Here is a 19352-nt window from a genome sequence, read left to right on the forward strand (position 1 = left end):
AGAGAAAGGTTAAAAAAAAGAACCAAGAAAAATCGTAACTTATATTGTTCACTGGCTCTTGATGACAGCGGTGACATGACTGATAAAGCAAAGCTTGAGATTTTTATTCGCGGGATTGACCAATATGTTAGTACAGGAACCACCACTGGTTGTAGTTTTCATGCCAAGTACCTTTCCTCCGTCTCCTTACTTCATAGGCTGTATGTCCCATGTAATCACTGCAGCTCGAGTTTTGGTCACGTCTAAAAGTTCAGTGCTCTCGAACAAAGGATTTGACTGGTGGGCAATATCGAAGGTTCTTCTGGGCATTACAAATTGCATCCAAGTAAGTCTACTTCACTTAAATCTCGTCATTTCATATCACTAAACAGTATGGTTGCAAGATGGTGTATGAGCTACTGTCACGCCAGACGGACCTAAGTCAAACAAATTATAAATTCTCTCTGTGAAATATTCACGACCCGTGAACCGGCGCCAGCCAGGACCCCCATGGACAAGACCGTTGGCAGACATTAGTGTCTACATCTAAGGGGTCAGCCGACGGACATTCTACATCGAGACGCTCGCTAGATCACGAGTTAAGACATCCTCAGTTGACGACACTTACTACAGTAGTATATGGGGATGGTCAATAATGTCTGGTGACTATTAAGGGCCTGAGCCATCTCTCTAGTATTAGTTATGGGAACTGAAAATCCTTTTCTCCCGGGAGTTGCATGCATAACAGATCAACTATGGTCCGAATGCAGAATTACTTCGGTTCGATCCTCCCTATACATCTGTAGACACAATATGCCATATGCAAATACTAACATACACACAAACACACACACACACACATCAGGTTCAAGCTGTCCTCTGAGTAGTAAGTAGTAAATAAGTAAGTAGTAAGGCAAGTAAGCAGTAAGTAAGCAGTAAGTAGTAAGTCTGGTATTTTGAAAAGACTTAAAAGATCTTTGCCTATATCTTGTCTCCTGAATGTATATTATGTCTTTATCCATTCTCATTTAATGTACTGTATATGTCATTTATTTGGGGGCATGATAAGAAAACTGCTTTGAGACCTTTACAAATTATTCAAAATAGAGCTTTAAGAAATTTATTGGGTTTTCATCATTTGACTCCAGTTAAATATCTATATCAATTTTCTTTCGTTCTACCAGTTGAATCAATTATCAAATTAGGTGCTGCTATTTTCATGTACAAAGTTATTAACAATTTAATACATAGTAATATTATATTTCAGTTTAATAAAGATATACTTACCTATTTAACAAGACAAAAAGACAATATATTTTTTTCTCAGCATAGCTCCGTAACTTATGGAACGAAAGGACAACCATTTTTTAACAACAACTTTTAACCAACTTCCTTTAGAATATAGAATTTTACCAAATTGCCGGTGTTTTAAGAATTGTTTAAAAATACGTTTTTGGGAAGATTATTTATTTTAATTCTCAGTTGATTTATTTATTTCATGGTTTCAAAGTTTTTCTTCTTTCTGCCCAAAACTTTATGCCTTCTTACTATTTGTTCTTATTTTGCTTTCTTTCTTTAATAAATTCTTGTGTTATTGTTTGTTTTCACAGACTGTAGTTTCATGACGTTTTCAATTACATTGTACAACATATAGTATATGTTCTTGTATAGCCCCTACATATGAGTTATACTCGTTGGGGCATACTCAATAAATTTAAAAAATGTAAGCAGTAAGTAGTAAGTAAGCAGTAAGTAAATAGTAAGTAGTAGTAAGTAGTGATGGTGGTGGTGATGGTGGTGGTAGTGGTGATGGTGATGGTAGTAGTAATGGTAGTAGTGGTGGTGGTGGTGGTAGTAGTAGTGGTAGTAGAGGTGGTGGTGGTGATGGTAGTAGCAGCAGTAATAATGTTGAGTGGCTAGAAGCACGTCGGCTCGACAGTGGCTTATTGTGGACCCCGAAGTATGGGATGAATGAGAATGAGGTGTACCACCCCACCGGCCGCATAAGACACATCACCCGCTCACCTAATGGTCCCCCTAAACCCCCCGCCTTAAGTTCATGCCTACAAGAAGACTAAACACCACAGGATCAATTCCGACAGCCCTTGTAAGGTGTCGAAGTATCCTCGGAAGTGATCTTATGGAATGAATCCTCACAGAGATATTGTGTGAAAGGCTCGGAATCCAGAAACGGTTTCGGAGAGGACGCCCCTTCCGCAAGCGCAAGAAAACCTGCGTCATGACCTGAATATGCCTATGAAATGAGATGATGTAGATGAATATGATATGAAATCTAAATTCTTTTCCTACAGGGAAGACGAAGGGAAATGGACCGCAGCAATGAAATTCCCAACACGGTATTTTTCTAAGTCAGGGATGCAGAAATCACGGAGAGAGGGATGGAAGCACGGGGAAAGCATTGGTTCCCCTTCCACAGTCCACCGGCGTTGAATGACTTCTCCGTGACTCGTCTACAACCATGTGGCGGATTACAACAAACTCGTGCTCACGGAAAAAATAACGAAAGTACAGGGACATCATTTTATTTTTACTTCAATTTTTGTTGTACCTGAGTTTTTGAATGTACTTCACTCCCACCACTTCTACTAATGAAGTTCAACCGTCCTCCACACAGATCCAAGACAGCATATACAGTCATAGTAGCCTTACGGTCGTAGTAAACAGTACGTTCCAAAAATATGTTCGCGTTTTCCAGTGACGAAAGAGCTTTCAATATTGAATCATTTTCGCATAGGTACTGTCGTCCATTTGCCTACGTCGCATCCCGGTTTCCCCCACCAGCTTTTATACGCCCAGCTAGTGGCTGGGCTGTCTTAGCTCTTTTCTGATAACATTAATTTCTGTTAGGAATTGAACGTCTAAGTAATACTATACAACTGTTTAAAATAACTTAAATTAAAGAGCGTCGTTAAGTAATTAACTTTCACGTGATTTCCTCCCTTTCTACGACCTTACGACATAACCACTTGGACGGACAGTAGAGAGCATGTCTGAGTAATTTTATCTTTTCGGATCGGGCAGAAGTGGAGATTGAATTTACAGTACGTAAGGTACTCTTTTATAGAGTAGGTATAGAATTATTTCAACATGAGTTACTGATACTGTTGTGTCCAGGGATTATGATAAGCACTATATTTCACTTTAATTTAAAGTAACGAAATCGTATTATTGATGCATGCTTTACAATGCGAGATCTCACTTCCTGTTTCGACAGATTACAGAGCACAGTTTAGTTAACATCAGCACAGTCCAATCCTTGAACATGCAGAAATGCGTACGTTTGCATCTTGCATTTTATCGCGAGCTCAGCTTAGCAACAGCTGAATTATTAGCGAAGATATAGCTTCCCTAGCGAGACGTTTTAATTGGCGATGATTCCGAAACTCTGAATTTCCATTGGTCAAGTCAAAAACAGATTCAATCGTGAAAGTTCCTTTAATCCATATTGTTTTAAGTAACGACCTGAAACGCCGATATCAAGAATGGTTAATAAGCAGAAGCGTGGTGCTTGGCGAGTGCAACACCGTCCTTTTAGAGGATCCGCGGGTGAAGTGGCGTCACTTTGGTACGTCACAAGGGACGCGGTTCGAGAGTTTATAAAAGGACATGAAACGTCGAAAACGCGGTCATTAGTTATTGGTCAAGATTGCGGTCATGGAGTAGCGCTCCCGACGTCCAGTAAGAAGTTCTGAAAATGGCATCGAATATGGCACCACCTTTGGACAGCATTAGGGTTCGCCCTACTATTTATTATAAGTAAAATCATCAGATCATTCTTTAAACTTTTCATTTAACTAGTTATCATGGTATTTCAGAATTAACAGAAATTTTCATACTTTCCAAATCGTTCAATACTCAATATTTTATTTTGTAGTAAATTGATATTTTTATTAATAAACTTAGTACTAGTGAATTTCTACACTTGCAATTACTCTGAAAACCTGAGATCACATTCATAGTAGGAATCCTTCCTGTCCACAAGAAAGAACAGTCTATAACGTATAACGCAGTGTTTGATTAGTTTGTGTTATTTTGATAGAGATTATAACTAACGATTATCTCGAAGATAAGCCATCCGCCCTTGTCGCGGCAAGCGCCACGACAAATTAATGGTGTCAGATATGATAGAGCTTAACAATAAATTATGATGTCAGAAATGGTATAATAAATATTGGTGTCAGAATTAATATAGTATAACAAAATATTGGTGTCAGAAATGGGCACAATAATACGAAGTACGAACCTGGTAATTGGGATTAGGTACAATAGTCTATAGTGCGATAATATACACAAAAGAACTGAAGCCTGTATCGAAATGAACGGCCACCATTTTAAAAAAATGTGTTTAAATATCCATATTGTGATTATTTTTCAATTTAACTTCATTCTCTATATATTGTAAGCTATAAATGTGCTGTAGACAGAACAATATACACTGCATAATGAATACGTCCACATGGACAGCTCAGTTCGTGAGTAAAAACACTCATTGTTAATACAGTACTGTATTTTGATTAAACCAAAAACCTAATGAAACTGATCAAACTCAAAAACGCGATATTTCCTAGTTTACGTAAATGGATGAACTACGTTTCTTCTCTCCTATACCTAGTAAAGTGATTTGTTAGTATATTACGCCAGTATCATCGAACTCCAGTCTTGGAAGGGGGTAGCAAACGGCGTTGATCCAGAGGTATAGGCAAGTTAATATTAAAAATGTTAGTAAAAATAAAATGATGTCCCTGTATTTCCGACCACAATAATTATAACAAACTCTTCACAAATGAAACAACGTGCTTTGTGATTATTTTGAATACAGAAGTGTTCATTTTTCCTATTGTTCTTTAAACTAGTACTTTCCGACCGATACTGCTTGGAATTCCATCTCTAGATAGTGAATACAAATCTTCTGTACCTAGTCATGTGGATGAAGAGTGGCCTTGAGGGAAGGGATGAACGACGTAGTCCGGCTTGTGCGTAGCTACAATTGTTTATTTCTTAGATCTACAATAAGAAATGGAGCCATATTGATAAATAAAATGGAAATTTACCATAATGTTCTATTAATGCGAGCTGAAAGTGTGTATTTGCTGCGCGTTTTATGTAAACAACAGATGGCCTGGTCCGGCCCTGCATTAGAACAGAGCATCTGTTTTGTACCGGTATGTCTGTCCCCGCTTCAGCTGTACCGTGTAGCCTACCTGTAAACCCCCTCCTCCCATCCAGCAACGTTGTCAAACGTTGCATATTGTAAAGTTTAATAATCCGTTAAATATTACAATTAGAAAACAATAGGACAATTTTTCTTCCTTATAACATGGATAATCATCAGTTAAAATAATGACACTTATACCCCTTACACCCTGTATATGGTCTAACTCAACAATGCAAAAGAAATTTATGTGTTCTCTTTGACTAATAGAATCTTGTACTGTGATATAACAATGGGTGGATCGCGATTTGTACGTCTATCTGCAATGAAAATATGTTGGTACAAGAAAGAAACATGATACACAAGAATGTAATTAAATTTTATTGTATTCTTATTCACGGAAGAACTATACCTTTCCAATCTCAATTTTGGAAAATATTCAATAATATTATATTCGGGAAAAGTGTACACAATTTCGGAGAAAGTAGTTTCAGTTTCGGAAATATTAATATAAAGTTCAGAAGATGTAAAATTAATTTCAGAAAAATGAAAATTCAACTTCAGAAAAATAAAACTAATTTCGGGAAGCTTTAGTATTGTTTAAATTGTTTTTATTTTGAATAATATTGTGCTAGATTAGATATAGGCCTATTAGTTGCACTGAATTAATATGAACGATGATAATGACAATTCTTGTTGCCATGTAAACGTATATTGTCAATAAACGTTGTTCTTTTAATAGCTGTGTAACTACAATATTTCTGTTCTCTTGAGAGATTAACGAAAATCAATTATATATATATATACTTTATTAATTTTTTATTTATTTTAGTAGGTTATTATACGACGCTTTATCAACATCTTAGGTTATTTAGCGTCTGAATGAGATGAAGGTTATAATGCCGGTGAAATGAATCCGGGGTCTAGCACCTATAGTTACCCAGCATTTGTTCATATTGGGTTGAGGGGAAAACCCGGAAAAAACCTCAACCAGGCAACTTGTCCCAACCGGGAATCGAACCCGGGCCACCTGGTTTCGCGGCCAGGCAGGCTAACCGTTACTCCACAGGTGTGAACTATACATGTGTATATATATATATATATATATATATATATATACAGGGACATCATTTTATTTTTACTTCAATTTTTATTGTACCTGAGTTTTTGAATGTACTTCACTCCCACCCCTTCTACTAATGAAGTTCCAGCTGCCCTACACACAGATCCAAGAAGGCATATAGTAAACAGCACTAAGTTAATGAGTATAGTACGTTCCAGAAATATGTTCACGTTTTCCAGTGACGAAAGAGCTTTCCATAGTGAATCATATTTTCGCACAGGTACTGTTCGTTTGCCTACGTCGCATCCTGATTTCCCCCACCTGCTTCTGTTGGCCCCTCTGTAAAAGCTGGGTTGTCTTAGCTCTTTTCTGAAAACATTAATTTCTGTTAGGAATTGACGTTTACGTAATATTGTACAACTTTCTAAAATAACTTAAATAAAAAGGCCTCGTTAAGTAATTAACTGTCACGTGATTTCCCCCCTTTCTACGATCCTGTGGCATAACCACTTGGACGGACAGTAGATAGCATGTCTGAGTAATTTTATCTGTGGGAGTCGGGCAGAAGTGAAAATTGAATTTACAGTACGTAAGGTACTCTTTTAAAGAATAGGTATATGAGTTACTAGTACGAAGGACGAAACTGGCAATTGGAATTAGATGCAATAGTCTATAGTGCGATAATATGCACAAAAGAACTGAAGCATGTATCGAAATGAACGGCTACCATTTTCAAAAACTGTGTTTAAATATTCATATTATCATTATTTTTCAATTTAACTTCTTTCTCTATATTGTACGCTAATGTGCTGTAGACAGTATAATATACACTGCATAATGAATACGTTCGCATGGATAACTCAGTTCGTGAGTAAAAACACTTATTCTTAATACAGTACTGTATTTTGATTAAACAAAAACCTAATGAAAGTTATCGAACTCAAAATCGCGATATTTCCTAGTTTACGTAAATGGATGAATTACTTTTCTTCCCTCCTATATCTAGTAAAGTGATTTGTTTGTGTTTTACGCCAGTATCATCGAACTATAGTCGTGGAAGGGGAGAGCATACTGTGTTTCCGGTTCTCTAAACGTATAGCCAAGTTAATATTAAAAATGTTAGTAAAAATAAAATGATGTCCCTGTATATACTTATCCGAAATTAAGTTTACTTTATGAATATAAATTATTTCCGAATTGAGGTTAACTTCTCCAAAATTAAAATTAACTTTTCCGAAATTGAGATTAGTTTTTCCGAAATTGAGGTTGAAAAGTTATAGATCAAATAGATAGACAGATGGATTTATTGTGTAATGTTATACATACAGATGTTATATTATCATAATTTTCTCTTACATCAAATGCACGGGTCTTCTGACCGTACGTGCTTTGTACCTAAAACAAGTCCTACTTTGTAGGTTTCACCCCCCTCACCTATGATTATAGATCAAATAAGAAATTAGAAGAAATAAAAAATAGACAATGAATTTATTAGAAAATTTTATAACATTTCGGGCAATGAGAAGAAAATTCACTGACAACGGAAAACAGTACCTACTAAAACAATTTTCCAAACAAAACTCTAAAAGAAAGAGGGCAGAACCAGGAAGCGACAGAATGACTATATAGGGAAACAGCAGCTCTCAAAGCGCTTAGCTTCTCCCACTACAGTTGCTGTTGTACGGGTACTCGTATCCTGACTGCTCGATTTACTATACGAGTTCGCCACTCCTGGTGACTATAAAGATGAATGAAGCAGAACATCTTCAACATGAAGTGTAGAATAATATTCGAAAAGCAGAGCAAATTTGCGTACTAGAGACTTATTTCAAATCCTGAAAAGGTCAAAGACGGCACGAGGCAGGTTTCAATGGGGCAATCCCATTTTCTTTGGCATCGGACTACTTACGTAACTAATCGTCATCCTCATGACTTGGGCAGGAAATTATAAGTTATCGTTTCGATCACCTCCAAAAATATCAAAACCATAGTGAAGCACGCCTTGCGAGGTTATGAAAATTTAGTACAAGCACTTCCTTGTAGTCCTTTGTTTAATTATTTGTTGTTTGTAAATTATGAGAATGTACGCTACAGAATCCCAGTCAAAAACAAAACATTCTGTATGCGGACAATCAAATCGGGGACCACGGCTATAATCATGAAATTAGAAGTGAATTTAAAATAAATGACATAAAAACATGAGAGAATTACAGAGAATCGTGGCTACTTACAGAAAGGATACCTGATTACGGTACGTATCCCAAAATGCTTCAAAACTCCACTATTCGAAGAAACAGATTCGATGTCCATTTCAGAGAGTGGAAAGAACAGTTTTAAGTAAATAACAACATTTTAATTCAAAATTCTATAATCTTATGATGTAATTTTACAGTGTCAAATTCTTTTACTTCATGATTTATAATAATTTTAAAAGCTGTAACCACTGACAGGGGAAACGCCCTTAAAACAATTGAACACTTCATCATTTTATTTTGTATTTTCAAAGCGTCACTTTATTCACAGGAAATCGTAACTAAGTGAAGGAAAATATAAATAGGTGAATATATATTATTTCATCCGTAACGTGAATTATTTAAATTATTATTATTTACTTACTTACTGGCTTTTAAGGAACCCGGACATTCATTGCCGCCCTCACATAACCCCGCCATTGGTCCCTATCCTGAGCAAGATTAATCCATTCTCTATCATCATATCCCACCTCCCTCAAATCCATTTTAATATTATCCTCCCATCTACGTCTCGGCCTCCCTAAAGGTCTTTTTCCCTCCGGCCTCCCAACTAACACTCTATATGCATTTCTGGATTCACCCATACGTGCTACATGCCCTACCCATTCAAACGTCTGGATTTAATGTTCCTAATTATGTCAGGTGAAGAATACAATGCGTGCAGTTCTGTGTTGTGTAACTTATTTAAATTATTATTATTATTATTATTATTATTATTATTATTTAGTTTCAGTCCTATTTAAAAACTTTTGTTATTTTGAAAAGCAATAGGCCAACAGAATATCATGAAGTGAATATAGTTCCTTGAATATCTAATTAATGAGCTAAAAAATTTGTATCATAATACAGAAAATATTCACTTAGGCAGATATATTAGTTAACAGTTAATAGTCATAAAACAAAGAAATCAGGGAGGAATGTACATTTTCGGAAATAATTTTCAAAATTCATGATGACACAGCTACCGTATTTTAATCGATTATTTAACAAAGTTGTTTGACAAACTGTCTGTATAATATACTTTATAATTAAAAGAACAGAACTTTGAACATAGTAGGTAGACCTATTTTGAATTAAATAAGGTAAGTATAGAATAAGCCGAGAAACCTGGAACATTCTGTATATTATTTGTCTACTATGATACAACGTTCAAACAAGTAAGTACAACTGATTTACACATTGATAAATGTACAATTATTAATATCAATTAAAATAAAGTTGGCTCATTTTCTCATTACACTAAATAAAAATTTCGTTCGAATTTATCAATTTCAGTAATGTAATGTTCCGATTGTATCGTTCTTCTCTGGTATTACAAGTTGGTGAAAAATCGGATCTGACATGATTATACAAAGTATTAACAAATCTCTCGTCAAGGTCACCGACGTAGCTCAGGTGGTAGAGCGTTTGCCTGTTGATCCGGAGTTGCGCTCGTGCGTGGGTTCGATTCACGCTTGGACTGATTATCTGGGTGTTTTTTTCGACATTCTTCCCAACCGTAAGGCGGATGTCAGATAATCTATAGCGAATCTTCGACCTCATTTCGTCCAATACTATCTCGCCATCACCAATTCCATCGAAGCTAAATAAACCGGTAGTTCATACAGTGTCGTTAAATAACGAAGTAAAAAATCTCTCGTCAAAAATTCTACAATTTCAGCTATGTCGATCTTTCTTGGGGTGCTCCAGCACAACTCACATCTACTGCTTTACAAGTTGTTGAATTACTCACAGAATGCTTGTAAAAATATTTACGGATTACAGAGCACAAAACCATAACACTATTACAAATATAAGAAACTTTCGAGTTTTATTTTAAGATGGGTAGATTACTGAGTGATTTGATTGTCATGAAGAAAATTACGAATTCAAGAGAAACTGAAGAAAAGTTGGAGGAAAATTATGGAGGATAATAAGAAACGATATATAAAATATATAACAATTGAAATTACTTCTCTTAAAATTACAAAAACTTCATATAGTAGTACATAGAATCAAAATTAAAGACATATAGAAGGTTTTCTTTAATATATTTTCGATTACGTGTACTAAAATTAAAAACGTGGTACACCATTGGACATACTCCTTTGCAGAATGAACAAATTTTAATAAATAAACACTGCGCAAAGAGATTACTGGCCGTTCACGTCAAAGGTAGAATGCTGATATCAAAAGAAGGAAGCTTTTGAAAATCATGAAAGAGATTATGGTGATCATGATGATTCTGATAACAAAAGAGTCTAAAAGTGATCGCTTGTCCATTCCCTATAAATAAATTTTGTTTCATTTCACATAATAAACTTTGTAAACAAATCAACATGGCTAAATGAATATCAACGTTTTAGCAACAAAACTTCAGTTTCTTTTGTGGAACACTTGCAACTCTACAAAAATGCTGATATAGCACTTGAAAACCTGTAGTTTTATATGTCTCGCGTTTCAGAAACCTACTAAAGATAATTTTAACTTTCTACTGACATGGCACGAATCCTTGCTGCATATAAACAATAGAATGAATTTCTCGAGCAACGAGCGCGTGAACAAGAAAACAGTCATGAATTTCAGGCCACGCAATCCCCGGCCCATTCAACCGCAGCAAGGATAAGAAAGCAGAGTTCATTTCCAAGCAGATTCTATGACGAACTTCATTGACAAATAATCTGTAAGTCAGATTTTCCGAGTACTTCAATTTCCTTTCACTATTAATTCCACCACAGTTCCATTTACACATCGTCGCACCGGTTCTGGACAGTTTCTGCAGTTGGAAAGGACCGTTGAATAAGGAATTGAATCAGTCGGAGCTAAAAGGAACTAAGTCACTTTCCACACTTTTCAGGAGAAGCAAAAAACATTCCACTAATAACACAAATGTATATATTTTTATGTTATAGAAGACAAAAAAATATTTAAAAGTCTTAGTTTCTTCTTCCACCTTTCGATGCACATGACATCCGTTGTTCAAATTGTTGCATAATCCAAAACTGCATATTTTGACTTAGTTCCTTTTAGCTCCGACCGATTCAATTGTGTCTACCGCTGTGGAGTAACGGTTAGCATGCCTGTCTGTGAAACGAGCGGGCCCGGGTTCAAATCCTGGTTGGGACAAGTTACCTGGTTGAGGTTTTACCGGGATTTTCACTCAACCCATTAACAGCAAATGCTGGGTAACTTTCGGTGCTGAACCCTGAACTCATTTCTGACATCACCTTCATATCACTCAGGTGTCAGATAACCATAACAGTTGATGAGGCGTCGTAAAACAACAATGAAAAATACGGAATTGCCACCATGCGAACCACAGTTTATAAACCACCCGTTGCACATCTGCGATCGTTGCGGTCCACGGCAAAGCAGCTTTCGAGCTCGGTGGAGTACGAACCCTGGACCCCGTGCATACGCCATCAAGCGTACTGCGTGCAGGGAGGTAGAGCTTCCATGCGGCAGGCGTGGAACCACGCTTGTCTGACCTAATGGGCTGAGAAGCGCTCTGGAAGAGAAAAATCCCTGTCGCCACCCGGAATCGAACAGTAACCGCGAGCATGGAGCGTGCAGCGCATCATCTGATGACAAAGGATTAGCGACTCTACTGTCAACACTTCTCGGGCACTCCACTGCGTTCACAACACACGATCGGCCCACCGTCAAAGTGGGTCACGACTCTTCCAGGGGGCCTACCTGTCAAAATGATGAGGGTGAAGACGGCCAGAGGCGCAAGCAGTCCGCCGATGTCGGCCATAGCGTCACAGCAGCAGCCGGGGAGCTTGCTCACTTGCACACATCACGCCGGAGTCCGCGCTTCGAAACCGCTCCGCGCCATGGCTCGGTCTGCCAGCGACTGGGTAGGCGTGGGTTTTCCCGGGGCATGGCGGCCCTACACTGCCACTGCGCACCGCTCAATACGCGGAGCGGACTGCCGGGGCCCCCGCCCCGCGCCCCGCGCCCCCGCACAGCCGCCCCCAGCCAGCTTGTTGACATCACACGAGTTTTTGTGTAGAAAGCGACACCGAACTCGGGCGGGCTCCGAAACGTCGGATTCGATGCCGATCGGAGGTAAGGGACTTGCTCTTTCATGCTGCTTTGGAACCCCATTCGTTACAAACGAGTGAAGGCGGCCGCAGCACTCGTTTCCAGGTAACACATATACCAAATACACAGCTGCGAGTTATAAAATTATCATATCTGCTTGAAATCTGTTGTGGAAAAGCTGCCCCGGGGGCAGATATCTTAAGGGAAGACTCCAATGAAAATCATGAAAATTTTCCCAAAGTTTTTTAGCTATTTCACTTATTCAGAATTTATATTTTCATACCCCAAATGGATTCAGCTCAATTCTGATTACAAATACTCGTATGTTTACACTTTTTAAATTAAGGCTGGAAGGGGGCGTGGAATTTAAAGAGCTGTCAAAATTGTTTCTCATCGAAGAATTCTTTTTTTTTTAATTTCTGATTACAAAGCTAGTATATTTTTGTTGGCTCCCTGAAGTTACTAGATCAATGTAGCGGAGGAGTATATTACTTTACATAAATATTCATTTTATTTTCAAATCTATTTTTCTGTGTTCATTTTTGTTCATTCAACACCAACTTTCTTATGCCAAATATTAATCAATCTGGATGAAATTTTTACTGCAAGTATTTATGAGATAGCTGCATGTTTCTATGCATTTATTTTGTGAGAAATGCTGCTAGTTTATTTTATTAATATTTTTAATAACGCTGCTAGTTTATTGTATTATATAAATGCATAGAAACATGCAGCTACCTCATAAATACTTGCAGTAAAAATTTCATCCAGATTGATTAATATTTGGCATAAGAAAGTTGGTGTTGAATGAATAAAAATGAACACAGAAAAATAGATTTGAAAATAAAATGAATATGTATGTAAATTAAAATTCTCCTCCGCTATATTGATCTAGTAACTTCAGGGAGCCAATAAAAAGTTACTAGATTTGTAATCAGAAATTTTAAAAAGGAATTCTTCGATGAAAAACAATTTTGACAGCTCTTTAAACTCCACGCCCCCTTCCAGCCTTATTTTAAAAAGTGTAAACATACGAGTATTTGTAATCAGAATTGAGCTGAATCCATTTGGGGTATGAAAATATAAATTCTGAATAAGTGAAATAGCTAAAAAAAACTTTGGAAAAATGTTCATGATTTTCAGTGGAATCTTCCCTTAAGAGTATTACTCGACGCGAAGTAATAGGGCTATACAGAATATATCTTAATTAGACCGACAATCTTCAACTAAGCCTTTTCTTTTTTAAACATTTTTGGTACGGAATATTGAGCTCTGGCTGCTCATTTCCATATCACGACGCATAGTTTAAATGCTAGGCATCATGCTCCTCCCACTCTGACTGCACTGCCTGTGCTCACTTATTTTTTCAACTGTTATGGCATTGTTTGTCTTTGAAAATGCTACAACGTTCATAAAACGAAAGTTACTAGTGAGTAAACTATTTACAAAACACTCCCAACATAAAAGTAAGATATGATAAATAAGTAAATAAAACATTACTATTAGCATGACTCGGAAGTTCACAGTACTTGATACGCTGATTGCAGTCATTTTTCAAAGCAAATTTCTTCCATTTAATCCGGTTATTCGTAACATAAGAAATACCTTTATAGACCCTTATTCATAATTAATAGTCTTCTATCAGGTAATACTATTATGAACGTTCGTAACAGAAAATACAATTGGATCTGAAAGTTGTGAAAGCAATTATAATAGTAATATGCGTTACAAGAGCGGTATGTTGACGTTTTCATGTTCGAGGAAAGGATTGAAAAAGCGAAACGTAGTTGAGCTTTTTTAATTTCCGAGAACATGAAAACAAACATACCGCTCGTGTATCGTACATTATTTTGTGCGAAGATCGTTTATTACATACTTGAAAGACGAATTTCTAATTAGTTGCAATGAAATCTCCATCTTGGTTTCTGTTTAATGACGGCAACTTCGGAAAACCAAAATATCTTTCTTCAACATTGTTGCTATAAAATGTTTTCTGTGTTTACTATATTCCAGCAGGCCGTGATATACGTCTGTCTTCCCCCCCCCCAGTCTATAAATGCGAACTTAAAACAAATGGTAAGGTTATGTAATGATTTATTTTTCATTTTAATATTTTAACAATATTATTTATATAACATATTGCAGTAATAACATCGGCATCTGGAATCTTGTTGATTTTTTCACGGCTTCCTTAATGTTACTTGCATTACAAATGCAGTAACTTTTGTGGTGTTGTAGAGTTTACTTAATTTTTGCAAATATTTAAAAACAATAATTAACATTGCAATTTAGGTGAAATTGCAGTGGTAAGTTTCCAATTTATAATTATTACTATGTTAAACGCCTCAAAAAATAATATATTAAAAGCCTAAAGCAGTAAAATGAATATGGTGCTTAAGCGTTAAGAAGAGGGAACATGTTATGTGTGTTACGTTGGGAATGCTGAATGTGGTATTTCACACTTACCGCGTATTGCTTTTGTGCGGAAAGCAAGCAAATACGCACGATCTCGCACAAATAATCTTTTCGTAACAAGTTGCGAATTCAGGGACAGAAAAAATGTTAGTAAAATGTTAGTAAATAAAGAGTTGAATGACATTTTACGTGTCTATAAATTAATTAAATTACTCACTATGATTAGTTACCTGCTACTTTTGAGATTTTGCGAGATGACTTGATGGATTTATGAGCTTGTAATTATCTTCGGATTTTCTTTGTCCTGAAGAAGAATCGGCACTTTAAGTAGTGGTAGACTAATTTATGGATAATATCCATGATGTGTTCTCTGCAACAAAGTGCTCCCGAACACTGGATCGAAAGACCGTCAAAGGTGTCAAGATAGCAGATATCCCACATTGCACTCGCTGAGCTAATCTTTTCTTTAATTTTCAATTCTGTTTGAATAAATACGTTATACACAGCTTGGGAGGGATGAGTTAAAAAACTGACATTCCTACCTGATCGGTAGTCTTTGATTTGGGTGAGAGCTGCACAATGTTTAGATCTATTACATTCCTGTCGAAGGGCACAGAGGGTACACTCAATAAACTTAGAGCAATGATTTACTACATAACCGGTCAAATGATACACTAAACATCTGTCAATCAACGCAGCAGGATTGGTATTCACACTGTTTCTACTGTATTCCGATCTACAACCCGGAACAAAATAGTACGGCATTTTTGTAATTATTTTGTAAACCATCACACAATATTCTTTTGTCACTGGTTAATTCAAAGCACAACATATTGAAGACCTCTACATAACCCTCAACGACAAAGCATATTAACAACCCCTAGCAACTTTCATCATTAAACGCGCGAGAAATATATTTTCGAGGTGTCTGACTTCAGAAAACAGATTCTAACGATCGAAGCGCCACTAGTCATATTCGCTACCAACAATGGGAAAGCATAGAAGTGCGCACACTATTTCTTCTATTCGTCCTGCTATTAGTATATTATTATTATTATTATTATTATTATTATTATTATTATTATTATTATTATTATTATTATTATTATTATATCAATACATATCATTATAATTTTACCTAGCATACTTTGGTAATATTTAGTAACACTCGTAACATTAAAAAGACGGCCACATTACCTTTTTAGGAACTAAATTTACATGAACCTCACTATACACTAAAGTACAGTAAATCATGGAACATTTCAAATGGAACGAGTTAGCAGTCATGCATATGGCATAAGGAGCAGCACCGAGTTCTGGTCTTAAGCCTCAAAAGATTTAACAGGAACTACTCCCAAACTGACGAGTTCCTCACCACATTACATTTGCCAGCACTTATCATAGACTATGCGACCGGGACTCATTAATTTCCAAATAACTGATTACCTTAACCTCTTCCAGTCAATTCGACCAACATAAATAATTAAATGACACCATGTTGCACTGAAACGGAAAGTAAGAGTCCATGGGTTTTTTAACAAAAAATATCCAAAAATAAGTTATCTACCCGATCCTAAAGTTTGTCAATCTAATTAAGATACGCCCTATATTGAATACAGTTAAATCCCCGTTCAACGAAGACTATTTCGAAACCCGGGTAATGAGATAATTTTTCATGGTCGCTGGATATTTCCTTTCTTCTTTTCGTTTAATGTCCCTCGGTATAACAGAAATAAAACATATTTGTATACACCCTGTTACTACGATGTACACTTCCCAATTCCATTGTTTACGGGATCGTTCGTTCTTTGTTTGAAAATGAACAAAATTCCTATAAGAGGTCTTATGATCTGCCGAAAAGCTCTTCATTTTGCCACGTTGCTCGAGGGTTCAAACTTTAAAGCAAGTAATGCCTGGGTAACAGCGCTTCAAGGAAAGGGCTGGCACCGTCTTCAAAGTGGCGGCCGGGGAAGAAAAGTCTGCTCCCATCGGTGATGCTGAATCTTGGCGTGCAAATAAAGTGAAAGAAATCTTAACAGACTACAGTTCGGGCAAGATCTTCAATACTGACACTACAAGGTTATTTTTCTATAATTTGTCTGTAGTAATGTCACGAGAGGTCTGAGATTCGCCCATAAATCCACGAGCGAAGCGAGTGGATTTATCTGGGAAATCTCAGACCTCGAGTGGCATTTATTAGGACTATTTCGTGAATAAAATAAAAATGTAAATAATATGTCCCTAAAATTCGATCACAAAATGTTAATAATTGTATATTAACGAATACTTAACCTATTCAGACATTGTGAAGTTGAAACACTCGTAGATGAATATCGATTACTGCAATAAAGAAATTCGATGTTATTATTCAGTAATGCCAATTGCGAAATACAGGTTTAACAATGTTAATTACATGTACTGCACTTTTCTCTTATTATTATAACATAAATACATTATTATTCATTATCTGCTGAAATCATAATTTAATTTAACAGTAACAGTGGGGACAGCTATATACCAATGCTTATGTATTCACAGCGAGACATGTTGCTACACAGTGAAGCCATCTCTGTATAGATAGGCCTAATTAAAACACGAATTTTATTACGCCATACGGAATGCAGTTTGATCAAAAGACCTTGTTATTACTATGCAAGGTCATTGGGTTTGATATGCGATGATAGGTTATGTTACCTGTGGGAGCAGGACCAATCTCAGCTGTGTCTTATTTCGACAGTTACAATCAGTGCTACACGAAAGCATTCTTTATAGCTCGACAAACGCATTCTCGCTGTGGTGTGTAACGGAACTAAAGCTGCATCTACACAGTTCAATATTCCAATCGCGTATGCGTGTAATCTGGGAAGAATATTGAAAGAATCAAGTTTAAAGGTACGTTCAAGTAGGATGCATGAAGATTTTGTGTCTAAATGGTGCGCCGTTTTGAACGTCGTCTTCACTGCGTCAATATATTAATTAATATTAAATATCAATCTTGCATTCATTGCTTTAAAGTTGAAATAAAAGTTTAACCGTGTAGTTGCATCTTAATGTATTCATGATCATCAATTTACGGGGAAACAGTTGGCGACAACGACTAAAGAAAAGAACGACCATGAGAACGACCATGCTGCAAAAATTATCGCAAAGTCTGACTGTGATTGGTTGGAATTCAAAATTTCATTACACTTCATTGGTCTAAAATGGAATGACGTCATACAAACGAAATAGTCAGAAAAAAATTGTAACACGTAAGAGGGGAAAAATGTAAGGTTGTTGTTTAGTCAACTGTCCGAAGACGGGTTTGAACCTCACAAGTGATACCAAAAAATCACCACTTATGAGACAACTAGGCCAGGAGATAATGGGATAGGGTGGCCAGTTCCTTTCCCCCTCCATTGCATATATCGCCGATTTGCTACAAATGTTACATTAATCAGACTTCAGATGCATACAAACAATTGAAGGGTTCAGAGCCATAGTGGGCCAAGCGCCATTTACTAAAAACTGAGAAAGCAAGGGTTAAAGTTAAGTGAATACCATAGTTTAATGAAAATTGACATATCATTTAGTTTTAATGTGTATACATTATATTACTTGATATATGTTTCCATTGAATTTTGGTAATAACTTCATTTTAACCATTGTTTTCTACGGTTTTAGTAAATGGCGCTTGGCCCACTATGGTTCTGAACCCTTCAACATCAAGTGAGATGTACTGCCTGATAATAGAAGTACATATCAGCCAGAAGCTCCATCAAAGGATTAAGTGTAAGGTGAAGAATGCAATCAAAGCAGTGCCTCAAAGTTTTATTCTATACAAATCCTACAATCGGCAAGAATTTAACCTATTATAAAAACACAAAATCAACAGGTGCACAGCTTAACGAGGTTGCATATTTTTAGGAGTAACTACGTTGGGGTGCGATCAGACTAGCAGAACAAGGGGAATACTAGAAGAATAGCGGAATACAAGGAGAACAGGGAGACTACAAGGAAAAAAAGAGCGTAAAAGGAGATCAAGGTAAATGCAAAGATAATAAGGAGAAGACAAGTAAAACAAAAAATATATATAAGGAGAACAAGGGGAATACAAGGAGGACAAGGGTAGTAAGTCAAGACAAAGACACGAAGAACAAGGGAAATATATGTGGAACAAGGGGAATACAAGAAGAATAAGGATAAGACAAGAAACAATAAAAATAAGGAGAACAAGGGGAATACAATGAGAACAATGGTAAAATAAAGAGAACAAGGGGTATAGAAAGGGAAGAATGGGGAGGCAAGGAAAACAAGGGGATAGAATAAAAACAAGGAAACATCAAGGAGAACAAGGGGAATACAAGAAAAACAATGACGTGACGGTCAATTTCCGAGTTACCCCTCGTACCTAGTGAAGAGGAAGAAGTAGTTCTACGTCAAAATCTAAAATCTTAAACAATCT

At 36.5% G+C, this 19352-nt stretch overlaps 1 protein-coding gene across 1 annotated transcript in view; it reads right to left on the reverse strand.

Moving 5' to 3' along the window:
- Positions 1-12341, reverse strand: part of LOC138699561 (zwei Ig domain protein zig-8-like) — an 853254-nt gene extending 840913 nt beyond the window's left edge. Inside the window, exon 1 of the mRNA XM_069825552.1 lies at positions 12143-12341. Within this exon, the coding sequence (XP_069681653.1) occupies positions 12143-12203 (61 nt within the window). The 5' untranslated portion in view covers positions 12204-12341. The remainder of the gene's footprint in view (positions 1-12142) is intronic.
- Positions 12342-19352: the final 7011 nt, after the last annotated feature.

This window comes from Periplaneta americana, chromosome 5, assembly GCF_040183065.1.
Source record: "Periplaneta americana isolate PAMFEO1 chromosome 5, P.americana_PAMFEO1_priV1, whole genome shotgun sequence".
NCBI classification, from domain to species: Eukaryota; Metazoa; Arthropoda; class Insecta; order Blattodea; family Blattidae; genus Periplaneta; species Periplaneta americana.